General features: G+C 50.4%; 1 protein-coding gene across 1 annotated transcript in view; it reads left to right on the top strand.

The window, feature by feature from the left end:
* DCDC2C (doublecortin domain containing 2C) overlaps positions 1–16,631 on the top strand; it is a 112,450-nt gene that overhangs the window by 9,935 nt on the left and 85,884 nt on the right. The window contains exon 2 of the mRNA XM_021087908.1: positions 4,759–4,810. Within this exon, the coding sequence (XP_020943567.1) occupies positions 4,759–4,810 (52 nt within the window). The remainder of the gene's footprint in view (positions 1–4,758; positions 4,811–16,631) is intronic.

Genomic DNA, 16,631 nt, shown 5'->3' with positions numbered 1-16,631 from the left:
CAGTTCTTTCATGTATTTTTACTATCTCCTTTTTGAACTCAGTGTTTGTTAGAATGCACAGGTCCGTTTCGTTATTTGCTCCTTCAGATGAGTTCTCCTGTTCTTTTAACTGGGAACCGTTCCTGAGTGTCTTCATTTTGCTTGTACTTTTCTGATTCTATGAGTTTAGGGAAAACAACTACTGTAGTCTTGGAGGGCTATTTGTATGAGTGAGCACCCCTGGTTATTTTGTGAGAGCTTTCTTTTTATTTCTAGGGTGCTGTGTGTGCTTCCAGGGAGATGGAGGCAATGGGCAGGGCTAATAGCCAGGGCCTGGTTGCTGGGCCCTTGACAGTGGCAAGGACCTGTGGGAAGGTGGTGCAGGCTGCTTCTAGTTGCAGAGCCCTGGGAAGTGGTAATGAGTCTCAGGCAGATTTGGGTGGTACCCAAAGCACTTGGCAGTGGCAGCAGCAGGGTGTGTGAGTTCCCAGGGGAGTGAGAGCAACAACAGGTGGTGTTTGGTCACAATTCCCTCCTCTGTGGTGCCCTCGGAAGTGATTGAGGCTGCAAGTGGTGCCTGTTCATGGACCCCTAGTGGGAGCAGGCCATGCCCACCTCTGGAGTCAGAGATAACTGCAGTGGTTTGCCCCAGCTACCTATAAACCACGCAGGAAGCACCCCATCCCACTTAGTGCATGCAGGAGGTGCTGCACAGGCTGCTGCCCTAGTTGCAGGGTCCTGGAAAGTGACTGATCAGGCAGCCATAGGTGGTGCCCAGAGCGTTTGGTAGTGGCAGCAGCAGGGCAGGTGTGTTCCCAGGGCAGTGAGAGCAACAATGGGTGGTGCTTGGTTGCAGTGCCCTCTTTTTAGCCAGCCTCTGAGGTGACTGGGGCTGCAGGTGGTGCCTGATCACAGAGCCCCAGTGGGGGTGGGCCATGCCTCCCTCTAGTTTCTGAGATGACTGCTGTGGTTTGTCCCCACTGCCTGTAGATCATACAAGGGGTACCACGTGGCACTTAGCCCCCCGCTGCTCTTAGCCCACATGAGAGGTGTCTGGCCACCTCTTGCCCACACAAGAGGTGCCCCTCCACCCGTTGCCCAGAGCAAGTGGTCTCTTGCCGCCTGTAGCCTGCGCCAGAGGTGCCCCGCCCTCTGAGAGCTCACACAGGCAGGTGCAGGGAGAGTCCCATGGCGGTCCACCCCTCCTCCTCTAGCCCTCCCCAGCAATGGCGCCCTGCTTCTCCTGCAGGCCCAGACCTCCTCCTGGGTTCCCTCGGCTGCGGCACTTGGTTCCCCGGCCCGTGGCATACCACTCCCTAGCCCCTCAGGCTGCCGCCACACAGCCAGCCCCAGTCCTCTCCCTGGGACTGACCTCTGGAGCCTGAGTCTCAGCGCCCAGCCCCTGCCCGAGCAGCTCAGGCTGGGGTGTCCGGGGTGGGGGTGCAGATGGTCTGCGCGGCTCTCAGTCTGCTTTGCCCGCCTCAGTCCAGCTGCTGTGCTTCCCTTGGTGACCTTGAGGTCCCTCCCTTCGGCTGATCTCCCTGCCGGTCAGGTGGCTCCCAGGGTGTGGGTTCCTTTCCTCTTTCACAGCTTCCCCCTCAGAGGGCTACTCCCATCCTGATTCCTTTTCTCTCTCTCTTTTTCCCCTTTCTTCTACCCAGTTATGTGGAGGGTTTCTTGGCCTTTTTGGAGGTGTATGATCTGCCAGCGTTCAGGAGAGGTCCTGTGCCCACTGTTCTACATGTAGATGGGTTTTTTTTTTGTTTTTGGATGTGTTTATGGGAGAAGGTGCGAGCGACCTCTTACTCCTGTGCCATCTTGATCTATCTCCTGAAAACTACGTTGGCTTGGTTTGTGCTGGTTTGGGTTAAGCTAGCACTTGTCAGAATGTATTTTCTATGATTACTGAGCTGTTGGGCAGTTGCAGTTAATTTTCACCATCAAATAATCTAATTGGGCCACCAACAGATGAAGTTTGAAGGGGAACCTGATGATATATTAACCATCCTGGGAGTCTTTGTGTAATCATGGCTGAAAAACAGCCCATTGAGAAGACAAATACCACACAATCTACCCCAAACATTATTCAAACCTTCCCTACATTTTCTGGAATAAATTAATTTGAGATGAGGAATGTAATTTTTTCTCTAGAAAACAAAATATTATAGACTAATAATTTCTTAAAAGATGAATGTCCCATAAAGCCTGGAATTAGGGATTTCTTTTGCGGAGCGTGTCGGGATCACAGTGTGTGTGTATGTCTATGTGTATGTGTGTATACCTGTGTGCATGTGTGTATGTATGTGTATCTGTGTCTGTGTATGTGAATGGGTGTGCATGTGTGTACGTGCCTGTGTGTGTCTGTACATGTATGTGTGTGTCTGTCTGTGTGTGTGTGTGTGAGGAGACCCCAAAGAATCTGAGTTAGGGGAGGAATTTTTCCTGGTGACCCTCGGAGGCTGGTGTTGAGATGCAAAGTGAAGGTGCTCTTTCGATCAAACTCCAGCAGCTCAGTGACGCCCCCACCTGGACTCAGAGTCTCCTTACCACCGACCTGTGCTTGAGGAGTCTCGGACAACCGGGAGGTGGGGGTGTGCGGAGAGGCAGCCACGCCCAGGAAGAGGCGCCTGGCCTCAATGCAGGAAGCCCTGGGTGGATGGAATCCTGGCTTTGCCCCTCGGGGTGGCATTGGGCCAATTAAACAACCTCACTGTCACTCCGCTCCCTCATTAACAAAGTGAGGCCAGTTCCTAGGAGCTCCCCTGCGGTGCTGTGAGCATGAGATGCAGGCTCCATCCCAGGCTGCTTCTCCTCTGCTTTATCTCTGGGCGCGGCAAGGAGGGACTTGCACACTAGCGTCCAGTCTCTGCTTCAAATTCCTGCTCTCACCTCCTACCACACCCCCAGGAAGGCCAAGGGCAAGCGGGAGCCTCCTCCCAGCACCTGTTGAAAGGGGGATCCAGTGGATTGCTGAGGAGCGGCTTGTTCCTGCTTTCTGGTCCACTTCTGTGGGTTTGGAAAGCAACAGCGAAGCGGCAAACAGCCCATGTTGGCTTTTCAGTCTTTCTGTGCTTTCATTTTTCTGTGTGTATATTTACCTTGTGTTTCTATTTAATGGTAATAACTTCCCTTTGGCAGGTGTTAATGTTGACTGCGGGTAAAGAAATTGGGGATTTAACACAGAAAGACCCCTTGGCGGACGAGCAGAAGTGCTCCTGGAAGGGCCTGGGAGCCAGGTGGTGAGTTGAAGTTTTGCTGGCTCTTTGGTTCACCCAGTTTTCAAAGGTGTGACGTGGCTGCAGCATTCTCCAATGGGGAGTTCATGTACTATGAAGTATTTGTTTGCATTAAAAAAAAAAATTGAGGATTCAATTGTTCAAAAGGTCTTGGTTTGTCGTTGCCTGCCTTTCACGGGAAAACAGTGCCCCGGAGTGACGAGCTCTGTTTGTCGTAGAGGGACCCTCGCTCCTTCTCGCCCTGTCCCCATCATTCCCTAACGCCACCCTTTGTAACCGTCACTGTTTTCTTGCCTGGCCTCTGGAGGCATCTGAGCTTCTGACCCTTGACTGTGCACTGAATACTGAAGTGCCTTTTTCCTTCCACTTACCAGCTCTTAGTCCATCCTTCTCTGACTATGGCTAACCAAAACCATCAACAAAACCATCTCAAATATATATATTAAAAAAAAAAAAGAAATATGGGAGTTCTGGTAGTGGTGCAGTGGAAACAAATCTGACTAGGAACCATGAGGTTGCGGGTTCGATATCTGACCTTGCTCAGTGGCTTAGGGATCCGGCATTGCTGTGAGCTGTGGTGTAGGTCGCAAACACAGCTCCGATCCTGTGTTGCTGTGGCTGTGGTGTAGGCTGGCAGCTGTAGCTCCGATTCGACCCCTAGCCTGGGAACCCCATATGCTGTGGGTGTGGCCCTAAAAAGATGAAAAAAAAAAAGAATAAACTTTAACAGGGGAGGAGGTGGGATGGAGGGGAAGTTTGGGGTTGGTGGGTGCAAACTATTCCATTTAGAATGGACAAGCAATGAAGTCCTGCTGTACAGCACAGGGGACTCGATCCAATCTCTTGGGCTAGACCATGATGGAAGATAATGTGAGAAAAAGAATATGTGTGTGTGTGTGTGTGTGTGTGTGTGTATGACTGGGTCACTATGCTGTACAGCAGGAAACTGATTCAACACTGTAAATCAACTAGGGAAAATTAAAAAAAACTTCATCATGTGTAAGTCCTAAGGTATTGTTTATTTTTATTAGAAATAGCTGTTCTGTTTTTGAGGCACAGGGAAGGCTCTCCAGAAGTTCCCCAGGATCAGAGATTGTGTTACTGGGACTCCCACACATTTTATTCGGGCGGCTCTTTCCCAGCAGGACGGGAGCAGTGATGACGTCCTGTGAGCCAGGCGGGGGCAGTTGAGGTGACCTGAGCTGGGCAGGATCTGGGGCTGTGCTCTGGCTTTGGCCAGTGGTGGGACCCTGGGCCCAACAATGACCTGGAAAGTCTGCTCTCTGACCAATGACATATGAGGGAACGCGGTGCCAGGTAAGGACGGTTTTCCCGGCGGTGCCCATGGCAGCCAGCGAGGACACTGTCCTGCAGAGACGCTGCTCCTGTGTGTTGATGCCAGCGCGGCCAGGCTCTAGGTCTCAGGTTTCAGCTGCTGTGGAGCTGTGCACTGTGATGCTGCAACGGCGTCATCTCCGAAGAGGCTCAAATTTTCTCTCTACATGTTTACCTGCTAATTAGATTTTTCTGCCTTCTTTTGCAGTTATATTCACATAGTTCCCAGAAAACCTGCGAAGATGAGAAAGTTGAAGGACGTAAGTGATTGCGACTGACTGCCAAAGATGGGGTGCCCTGGAGGGTCGGGTAGAGACGAGCGTGCCGGCGTCGAGGAACCCAAGTCTGATAAAACAGCGTTTTGTAGGGATGCGGACAAAGGCACGTTGCTCTGGAAGCCAGAAATTGCTGGGCAAGCTTGTCCTCCTTGTCAAAGCCCTCAAGTCACCGGGGTGACGGAAGCGTCTGTAAGAACATCCCACGCCCACGGTGAGGGAGAGAGCATCTTTGCGAACCAGCGTGCAGTCATTTGTGAAGCCTTGTTTCTTCTGTTTTGGTGATTTGGAAAGACAGGTGTCAGGAGAGGTTATTTTAAGTAATACAGGGTTGCAGCTAATTATCATGCTACATTGAAAGATTTGCTCCGTGTTCCGCACATTTTTGTACTTGATAGACATTTGAAAGGTTTTCAGGATGGAACCTTCCACCAGTCTGTTCACATCACTTGATTTGTAGCCAAAAAACCCACTTCACCTATAGGTTAAAAGAGATCCACCTTTTTCCCCCCCTTTTTTTGTCTTTTTAGGGCCACGCCCAAGGCATATGGAGGTTCCCAGGCTAGGGGTCGAATCAGAGCTCTAGCCGCCGGTCTACACTACAGCCACAGCAACGCGGTGTCGGCAACGCCAGGTCCTTATCCCGCTGAGCAAGGCCAGGGATCGAACCCCGCAACCTCATGGTTCCTAGTCAGATTCGTTAACCACTGTGCCATGACAGGAACTCCTCATTCCCGGTGTTTTAAAGAAGCGGGACCTCTCCGCGGCCTTGAACTCCACCAGGTGCTCCAGTGAAGGACTTTCTAGCAGCTCTCGCGTTGCCACAGGCACTGCCTGCAGAAGCATTTAGCTGCTTCCTTCAAGCCTATACGTTAGGGCCCTGTGGTGAATCGAGTCACATTTGTTACTCACCCACCTTAGTTTGGAACTTGCCAGGGGCATGAGGCAAGTTCCCAACAAGAAAGCAGTTCTGGCAGCCCCTGAATGGCAGCGCTGCCTTAACAAAGAGAGAGGGGAGCTCCTGCTGTGGCGAAGTTAGGGATCTGGCGTTGCTCCAGCTGTGGCACAGGTCACAGGTGAGCTGAAAAAGAGAGAGGATGTGGCTTCTGCTCTGCCCTCTCCAGGTGGGGTGTGGGATTGAGCAGCAGTTCTGAGGAGGCGCCCTTGAACGAATCTGTTCAAGTTTGTGTCTGTGTCTGTTCTTTGTCCACTTCAGTGATTTAAAAAAGAGACATGATGGAGTTCCCCCTTGTGGCTCAGTGGTAATGAACCAGCCAGTGTCCATGAGGATGCAGGTTCCATCCCTGGCCCCACACGGTGGGTTAAGGATCCAGCGTTGCCGTGAACTTTGGTGTAGGTCACAGACGAGGCTCAGATCCTGCGTTGCTGGTGTAGACTGGCAGCTGCAGCTCCCATTTGACTCCTAGCCTGGGGACTTCCATGTGCTGCAGGTGTGGCCAAAAAAGACAAAAAGACAAAAAAAAAAGATTACAAGGTAACATTTGGCATTTTAGGGCAGGAAGGAAACATCTAGATTATCTTATGAAAACTCCCTGTTTTCTAGCTGAGGATGCTGTGGTGGGAGAGGGTAGGACACACCTCGTGTGAAACCAGGCACTGGAATCGGAGCGCCCATGGGAGGCTCTGCCTCCCAAAGCTGCCGCGTGCTCAGCCGCGAGGCTTAGCTGCCCAAAGAGCCTCGTGCTGTTTGTTTGGAATTAGCGCTCTTCATTCAGAAAAATCTGATTATGAACGTTGTTCTTACCGAGGACAATGCCATAAGGTGGAGTTGGAGCCTGGTCCCCACCTTCCGTCCTCCTCCCGCTGCAGACAGGTGCAGCCGAGAAGGCAGGGTGGGCCCCCAGCTCTCAGTCTGGGGCCTTTCTTCCCAGGAGGGCGGGGACATGTGGGCATTTGCCTTACAGAAAGGGCAGCCCTGGGTGCCAGGCGGTGAGGCAGACCCCCCGGTGCCAAGTAGAGTCGGCCCAGGCTCTGCTGGGAAGCAGAGGTTCAGCAGGGTGGGGCCCGTGGTCCTCCAGGATTTGTGCAAAGGGCTGGGGGAGGCGATGCCCGGCAGGAGGCACTGCAGAGGGGACCTGGTCCCCGTGCTCCACCTCCTCCTGGGACAGTGGAGAACAACTTGCAAGCGAGTCTGGTGCTGCTGACTCCCCGGGCCTTGTCCGAAGTTGAGGCCACGTGCAGCCCCCCTGCCCCTGCTCCAGGCAGCACGTTCAGCTCATGGCCCTTAACCTGTCCATGTGCTGGGCCTTAAGGATGTTCATAGCAGCTTTTATGATAATTACAACCCCCTGGGAACACGGTGAATGTCCAGCAATGGAGGAAGAGTTGAATGATTCATGACGCGTCTCGCTGTGTTTCTATCTCTAGGTATTGATCGGAAATAGTACCTCTTGGAATATTGTTGGAATCAAATGAGATGGAGCTGGGCCTGTTGGAAGAGCTCAGTAAATGGTTGCTATCATGTTGCCTGATGTTACACTCATAGCTGACCCTATCCAAATTCGAGCTCCATAAATGCCTACCAATTTGAATACCAGGGCACACTGTTAACAACGTTAAATATGCTATACTATAAGCTTTGGCTAAATCCAAATGTTCAATGTTTAAATGTTTTCTGCAGTTATTCTGCCTTCTTTGTGAGACATTCACATGAAGTAGAAGTACCTAGCTTCCTGTAGATTCTTTCATAGAATTTCTGTTTCGATCAAAATGTTTTAGTGGGAAAATTGAAGACGCTTCTCAAGAGACCTTGATTTTAGTATAGAAATTTACTTAAGATGAATGAGAATACCATTATGTACTTGATTATATTAAACTTGATTATATTATGATTTATAAGATGCTTGAACATAATAAATTCGGAATTATGTTTCATTAAATGCGGGGGCAAGGAAAATTAGACTTGAAACAGGTGCTCTTGGGATCTCGAATGTCAATGATGATGTCCCATTGGTTTTCGTGAGAGTCAGGTCCCTGGTCTCAGTTTAATTCAAGGACTTCCGTTGCTGCCTCTTAGAGTTTGGGTTCGTAATGTCAAGTTGTCTAGATTTGGGCAGCGTTTAGAAAGCCGCTCGCCCAGTCCTTTTCTCTACACTTCTAGAACACATGAGATCTACTTCAATATTTTTTTGCCCATCAGGGCTGGTCTTCTGGCCTCTCAGTGGGCTCATCCTGGCAAATAGCATACTGATGGTAAAACAATTAAACCACTCATTTAGACTGTGTTTATCTCAAGTTGTCATGGAAGCGAAGGAAGTGACTCTTGGAGGTGAATTTTCCAGATAACTGCAGTTACAGGATTCTAACAGAAATAATTTTAAAATTGACTTTTTGTCACTACAAGGTACCGCAGAAATTGACATAACACTGTAGATCGACTGTTCTCCTATAAAAAGTATATTAAAGATTAAAATGAACTGTTAACATAAATGCTTATAAAGGGCTTTATGTGCTTCCCTATCTTACTGAAGAGCAAGGGGAATGAGATTTAACTTTGTTTCGACTCAAGATTAGGCTGAGTGCTCTGCACGGACTGAGCCCAAGTCCAGTCCTGTCACGTCCCTCAGCGGCCTTGTCATGGGTGCTCCCTGTTGTTGAACTGACCCCAACACATGTGTTGGAAGCTTCTGTTTTTGCTTCAAAAATGGCTCTATAATTCGTTACGGAGAAATGCGAAAATGTGGGTAATTTAAAAGGAAACACACCCATAAGCCATTCATTCAAAGGTTGACCACCATGTTTTTCTATATGCTTCTAACACATGTAGGCACATACACCTCTGTGTACGCTTGACCCTTGAACAATGCAGGGTCAGGAGCGCTGGCCCCCCCAGAGTCAAAAGTCCATGGGTCACGTTGGGCTCCCCCCATACTCAACTACTGATAGCCTCCTGTTGCCTGGAAGCCTCACAGGTAACAGGAACAGTTGACTACCACAAATTCTGTGTGTTAGTGTGGTACCCACTGTGTTTTGCAGCCAAGTTAGAGGATGGGGAGGCTGGGGTCGGTGGACGCAAACAACGGCGTTCAGATGGATGAGCAGGAGGGTCCTACTGCACAGCCCGGGGAGCTCTGTCCCGTCACCTGGGACAGACCGTGATAGAAGAGGGAAAAAGAATGTGCGTATGTATTTATGACTGGTCCACTGCTATACAGCAGAAGGTGGCACAACACTGTAATTCAACTCTAATAAAAAATGTAAAAAAAAGGAAAATCATAAGAAAGAGAAAATAGACCTACAGTGCCGCACTGTGTTGACACTGTCATTTGCGTCATCTATTCACAAGATGAGTCTTAGAAAATACCAATGTTGTCTTATATGATACGAAACTCTAAATGTTATGCACGTTACCAACACCAGATATAAAAAATGAAGAGATAATGTGAAAAGGGAATTCCTCTTTATTTATAGGTGTAGTGATTCATGCGTTGATAATGAAGCAGCAGCAGTCTGACTGCTTTCTGGTAGCCTAGCCTACCTGCTAACGAACGCACTGGTGTGAAGTTTCTAAGGCACACGGTATCACAGTCACGTTCACGACCCAGTCCTGGGAATGTTATTGCCTCAAAAAAGCACACGTCCCTGGGACGATAGGCTGAACTGCAGTTTCTCTAATTATGAGAAAGAGAGAGGCAGACCAGACGGTCATATAGTTCTTTGAAAGCGAAGTTATTAAAAACAGGAGAAAAAGCTAACACATTACTAATTTTGTATTAAATAGCACTCACCTGATGCCCACGTAAGGACCCACTAGTATCTACATCTATTTTATTTTATGCATTCATGACACACCTAACTTATTAGTTGTTGCTATTTCTAGGTTTTTAAATATTTATTAATTTTTTGGTATTATTTTTGATATTTCATGACATACCTAACATTAATTTGTTGATATTTCTGTTTGTGAGGTTTTTTAAGTTATTGCCGATCTCCAAAAAATACTCCAATATGTTCATTTAAAACATTTCATGTAAATGGACCTGTGTGGTTCGAGCCTGTGTTGTTCAGTGGCCCACTGCATACACTTCTTGCTCTATAAATATATTTATTTCAGCAAAAATGAAAGCAGATTTTACATTTTTAAACACAACCTCTTTTACTTAACAACGAATCATGAAATCTTAGTATGTCCACAGATGTGCTCCTATAACAATTTTTAGGGGATTCAGAGTGTTCCGCTAAGTGATACATACCGTAGTTCTCAGCTTTACTGCAGTGCAGTGGAGAAAAGTGTAAGATGTTGAGAATGTGCATTGGGGTGATTTGATGCGAAAGGACCCCCCCATTGAGTTAATTGACACATCGTCTCCCGTAGTTACCTTTCTCTCTCTGTCTCCCATGAGAATGTTTAGAAAATTTCCACTACGCAAGGCGATGTTGGCACTTATTGTCACCATGTTATGTTAGAGCCTCCGACTTTATTCGTCTTACAACTGAACGTTTGTACCTGTTTGACCCATCTCTTCCTGCTTCCCTGGCTCCCGGCCCCAGCAATCACTTTTCCACCCTCTGTTTCTACAAGTTGGACCCCTCCCCCTCCTAGAGTCCACGTACAAGTGCTGCCACGCAGTATTGGTCTTTCTCTGACTAGTTTGTTTTACTCACAGCACCGTGACCTCCGGTTTCTTCCATGTTGGTGAAAATGGTCGACTTTCCTTCTTCTTAATGGCTGAATAATATTCCATTGTATGTATTTAACACGCGTTCTCTGTCCCCCCGTCCACTGGTAGACACGAGGTTGTCCATACCTTTACCATGGTGAGTAGGACTTCAGTGAACACTAACCAGAGTACGTGTATCTTTTCAAAGAAATGGTTTCATTTCCTTTGGATGTGTGCCTGGAAGTGGAATTGCTGGATTATGTAGTAACTGTTGTTTTGAGGACTTTTCATATTGTTTTTCATGGAGGCTGCATCAACTTACATTCCTGCCAGTAGTGGGATTTTTTTTCATATAGGAACATTAGCTCTTAATTTGTTTAAAACCTGCTATCAAACACTCCATTTTTTTTTTTTTTTTTGGCTTGCATGTGGCGTGCAGAAGTTCCCAGGCCAGGGATAGAACCTGCATCACAGCTGTAACCAGAGCCACAACAGTTAACCCCCTGCACCACGCGGGGACGCCCCAAGCACTCCATTTTTAACATGGGTCTTACAATGTTACCATAAATTCCCCCACAAGTCATTTGAATTTATATGCAATAATAACCTGTCATGCAGCCAGAGCAGTTCTAAGAAAAGCCCCACACAAAATGCGTGGAACACACAGTATAAAACTGATCTCCTCTGCAGTGCATTTTATTGTGTCCTAAGGGGCATGCCTTTATGAAGAATAAAAAGTGCAGGGGCTCCCTTTTCCCTTTTCTCCACATTCTCACCAACATTGGATATTTGCTGACTTTTTTTTAAAGGGCCACACCTGTGGCATAAGGAAGTTTCCAGGCTAGGGGTCGAATTGGAGCTACAGCCACAGAAACACCAGATCTGAGCCGCGTCTGCGACCTACACCACAGCTGGTGGCAATGCCAGATCCTTAACCCACCGAGCGAGACCAGGGATCGAACCCGCATCCTCGTGGATCCTGGTCGGATTCGTTAACCTCTGAGCCACGACGGGAACTCCCTTCTTGTCGTCTTTGTGACGATGGCCATTCTGACGGGTGGGAGGCGACCCGTCATTGTAGTGCTGACCTGCGTTTCCCTGGTGATGGGTGATGCTGAGCACCTTTGGGTGAGTTGTGTGTCTTCTTTGGAAAAGTGTCTCTTTATGTCCTTTGCCCATTTTTAAACTAGCCTATTGGTTTGGTTTTGGGTTTTGCTGTTGAGTGATATGAATCCCTTGTACACTTTAGATATTAACCCTTATCAGATGCAAGGTTTGCAGATAGTTGCTGTTACTCAGTAGGCTGCCTTTTCATCTTGTTGCTGTCTCCTTTGCTGCATGGAAGCTCTCTGTGGTTAAGTTTGATGTAGTCCCAATGCTTATTATTATTATTTTTGGGCCACACCTGCAGCATGTGGAAGTTCTCGGGCCAGGGCTCAGACCTGCACCACAGCTGTGACGATGCCAGATCCTCAACCTGCTGAGCCTCCAGGGAAATCCCACCCACTTGCTTAGTTATGCTTTTGTCACACATACCTTTTTGGTGTCAAATCCAAAAAATCATTGCCAAGACCAATGTCAAGAAGCTTACTCCCTGTGTTTTCTTCTAGGAGTTTTACAGTTTCAGGTCTTACCTTCAAGTGTTCAATCCATTTTGAGTTGATTTTTGTGTAGAAAGAGAGGGGTCCAGCTTTATTCTTTCACTTGTGGCTATCCCGTTTTCCCAGCATCTTTTTGCTGAAGAGACGGTTCTTTCCTCATTGTCTATTCTTGGATCCTTTGCTGAAAATGAATTGACATGTGGCTTTATTTCTGGACTTTCCCTCCCACTGAGCTATTGGTCCGTCTTTATGCTAATACCATATTGTCTTGAGTATATACTAGCTTATGTCTATAGATTATAATTGCCTTCAGCTTTGTTCTTCTTGTCAAGATAGCTTTGGCGGTTCATCATCTTTTTGGGTAAACTGATGATGTGGGAGCAAATAGGGAAAATTGCTTGAGAACCCTCCATAAACGGATGAGAAAAAAACGCTAAGAATAATGATAGCCATCTCTATGGATTTGCCTGTTCTGGACACGTTATGTAAATAGAATCATAGGGTGGGTGGCCTCCTGCATGGGACTTCTTAAATGAGGCATACTGTTTTCAAGGCTTATCTATGTGGTAGCATGGATTTTTCAAAATTCCTTTCTCTGGCTGAATGATATCCCACGGTGTGCAGAGATCGTAATTTATTCATCCATTTGACAGTCGGTGGACTTTTGGGCCTTTCTGATTAGGGCCATGCGGGTGGGTGGGAACTGGCCCTCCCTCTTTCTCATTCTTGAGATTCCTTTCTTTTCTTAGCCCCTCTGATTGCTTCTTCTAAATTTGCCTGTGAAATTATTGTCATTGTCTGTCCCTCGCGTATCGGAGTCCGTCCAGGAGCGACCCTGGCTCCTCCCCTGTTCCCTTTCAGGCAGCGTGCTGCGTGCATCGCCTGTCCTTATCCTTGTGCCCGAGGCTCCCCGCTCTCTTTCCGGCTCGGGACGCTTGTCCATGTCTCTGTCCACTGGCCCTGTCACTTGGATGTCCCAAGGTTACTTCCAGTCAGCGTGTCCAGGTTCGACCTCGCTGGCCTCTTCTTCCAAACCAGTTGTTACTTTGTGCTTCCTTTTCAGAGAATGGAACTATAGCTCACCTGCTAAAACCAGACTCCTGGGTCTTGTTCTTAGCCTTTATTTCTCCCAGCCCCTCCCAGCCTCTCCTCTCAAGCCCCTCCCACCACCTCCTCTCAAGCCCCTCCCAGCCTCTCCTCTCAAGCCCCTCCCACCACCTCCTCTCAAGCCCCTCCCACCACCTCCTCTCAAGCCCCTCCCAGTCCCTCCCAGCCTCTTCTCTCAAGCCCCTCCTACCACCTCCTCTCAAGCCCCTCCCAGCCCCTCCCAGTCCCTCCTCTCAAGCTCCTCCCAGCTCCTCCCAACCCCTCCCACCACCTCCTCTCAAGCCCCTTTGGTTAATACTGTGTCCTTGACTCCTGTTCTTGTGGGGGCACCACGGGCTGTTGCTAGACAGTCTCGTGCCTTCCCGCCGGTCTCCCTGCGTCCAGCCTGGCCCTTTCCTACACTCCATCACATCCGCTCCCTGGTTCAGACCTTTGGTTCACACGCCTCTTTGCCCTCAGGGCATGGAGTCCACACTGCTGACCGCGAGCGTCGAGGTCCTTCTTGGTCTGGCCCTTGCTTTCGCCCACAGCCCCAGCGCTCACCACTCCTCCCTGTGTGTTCGGGATCTGGTCCGTGAGGAGGTTCCAGTTTCCCAAAGATCTTGTTTCCACGAGGATGTGTCCCTGACCCTCCAGCCAGGACTGAGCTGGTCCTCCTGCCTCGTCCAGCATTTCTCCGTCCTCGACGGACTGACTCCTTCTCCGTCAAGTCCCCCTTGCCGCCCCTTCCTCCAGGACGCCTCCTGTGTGCTACTGCGGGGATTAGGTGCCCTGGTGCTCCCACGGCCTCCAGAGCCTTGTTTAAAGGTCGCTTATTTGGTTGTCTGTGTCCCCGAGGCCCCTGGCCCCTGAGCGTGTGCTGCCCAGCTTGTTCCCTTTGCATCTTTAAGCCTCGGCACAGTTCCTGCCACGGGGGAGGGTCCTCCAGGGCTTAAATGAGTGAATGGACCCAGGACCGAGTGCCATCCTGGGGCTGCAGCCTGGCAGAGAGAGGGCGGGTATGCTCCCAGCCATGGGTTGGCTTTAGTTGCAGCCCTGCTTCTGAGTGGGGACTTGCCAGGGTGGCCAGCAGGCTCCATAAATCATGGGGCGGCTGTTTCTTCTGGATGGTTTCCCTGACTTTAAGGAGTCAGCAATTTTGGAGTCATTCAGAGTGACGGTGCCAACTGACCATCCGTTTTTCAGCAGGAGCTGGAATCCCTCCTCCGAGGCACCAGGGCACGCACATCAGCCATAGGGGCTTTTGGTTCCTTGTTTTGCGTGAACAAGGCTGCAAGGGTCTTCGCTGAGGGCTCTTGGAGCGGGATGAAGGGGTAGAAGGCTCAAGGCCTCTGAGCAACGACACAAATAACAACCACAACTGTCAGCCGGGCCCCTGCCCCACCCCAGGCGCCTTGCTGGCCCTGATGGTGTGTTATCTCACTGTGTGTTGCTCCTACACAGCAAGCCTAGGGCGCGGGCCCTGCTCTCATCTGCATTGCACGCGTGAGGGGCCGGCTTCGGGAAGGGAGGCCGCTTGATCAAGGTCACACAGTGAGCGAGTGACGGAGCCACTCCTAGAATCCTGGTAATGCAGCACAGGCTCCGAAATGCTGTGTTGGCATAGGTTCAAATTGCCACTTTGTTAAAAACTACAGTATATATACATTATATGTATACACATGTATATTTTATGGCTGCACCCATGGCACAATGAAGTTCCTCGGTCAGGGACTGAATCTGAGCCTTAACTGCCACCTATGCTGCAGCGGTGGCAGTGTCGGATCCTTTAACCCGCTGTGCCAGGCTGGGGATCGAACCTGCACCTCTGCAGTGACCTAAGCCACTGCAGTTGGATTCTTCACCCGCGGCACCACGGCAGGAACTCTCCTGGGGTCAGGTCCGAGCCACAGTTGCAACCCAAGCCACAGCTGTGGCAATGCCAGGTCCTTAACCCAGTGTGCCGGGTCAGGGGTTGAACCTGTGTCCCATGCTCCCAAGACACCACTGATCCCATCGCGCCGCAGCGGGAACTCCCAAGGAAGATCTGTTGACTGGCTTATCACGGCCAGGACGCTTAACGGCCGTGTTCTTGGGAAGATGACAGAACCCCTCTGAGTCCTCTTACCTGGATGCTCTGCCCGGTGTCTTGAGGATTAGGTATAAATGCACGTAGGGTGGGAGGGCAGTGCCCGACAGAGAGTAGGCGTTCAATCAGCCGTAGGTGCTGCTCGGGGAAACATGCCGTGGGGGGGTCTCGAGTGTCTTCTGTCCCGGAGGTTGACGGGTGTCATCCCCTGGACTGTTGAAGAGCCTGAAGGCCTGGCACCTCTTGCCTCTCAGCGCGGATGGGTGAACTGTCACCAGCTTCAGAGAGAAACAGAAAAGCGTGTTTGCCTGACCCTTCCTGGGAGGTCGTGAGCACCGGGAAAGAGTCTGGCATCGCGCAGGTAACTGCTGGAGATGTTTAATTAGGCGGGTGACGGCGGTAATGAATCATCAGCACATAAAAAAGCGATTCATTTGTCGTTTCTGTAATTGTACGCGGTCGAGCAGAAAGCTGGTTCTTGGGGTAGCTGTACCTCAACAGGATTTTGCAGAGGGTAATTTGGGTTGTTTTGTTTTCAAACTAGGTCTGTACATTCATGGTAGTTGTTGGTAGTCATGGCACTGAGTTTGTCACTTTAGTAGCAGGTGTGTGTAATTTTATATAGAGGAAGAAAATGGGGGAACGCGGATGTCGGGTGCGTGGCCACAGCGAGCTCCCTTTTTCAGAGCTCCTTCCCCGAGTATCAGAGCCGCCTCTCACTTGTCATCACAGAGTCGGGCTCCAGCAGGCCGCAGGCTCCGGGGGTGGGCGGTGGGGAGAGAGAGGCTCAGGCCGGAACCTCAGGGCAGCAAAGACTCAGGTCCCTTCTGGGAACTTCATGCTGGTCTCGGTCGCAAGGGGGTCCGGGCCCAGCCTTGGGGAGCGGTGGGGGGCGGGTTAGCAGCGACCCGCTAGTCTCAGGGAAGCAGCAGCCCCAGACAGAGGTCCCTGCGAGGCCTGCGGACGGGGTGAGGGCCGGGTCCTAGGGCATCTCTGCGGGTGCTCAGGGTCAGGGGGTGGCAGAGGAAACTGTTCCTGCAGGAAGAGCAGGAGTGTGGGGGACCCCGAGCCTCCCTCAGGGGCACTGATCCTGTCGCTTTGGAGGCGGCCCTGAAGGGTGATGGGAGCGTGGAGGTGGGGGAGGTTGGTCTGAGCAGCAAAGGCTGGGGTTTGGCCAGCGGGCCAGTGGCTGACGGGTCGTGATGCAGAGCGTGGAGGGCAGAGGGCAGAGGGCACAATGTACTTGGCAGGTACATGGGGGGTGTGGCCAGGGGAGGGGGTGCTTGTTGGAGGGTGCGGAGGGCCCAAGCTCCTCAGCCTGGTGGGGAGACAGGGAGCTCCTTCGGAGGGCCATGATGGGGGGATGGGCGGGCATCCTGCAGGCAGCCCAGGGCAGGGCACGTGGCCCC

The sequence above is a fragment of the Sus scrofa genome, chromosome 3 (assembly GCF_000003025.6).
Source record: "Sus scrofa isolate TJ Tabasco breed Duroc chromosome 3, Sscrofa11.1, whole genome shotgun sequence".
NCBI classification, from domain to species: Eukaryota; Metazoa; Chordata; class Mammalia; order Artiodactyla; family Suidae; genus Sus; species Sus scrofa.
The sequence above is the reverse complement of the archived record's forward strand: the minus strand, read 5'-3'. Positions and strand labels throughout refer to the sequence as shown.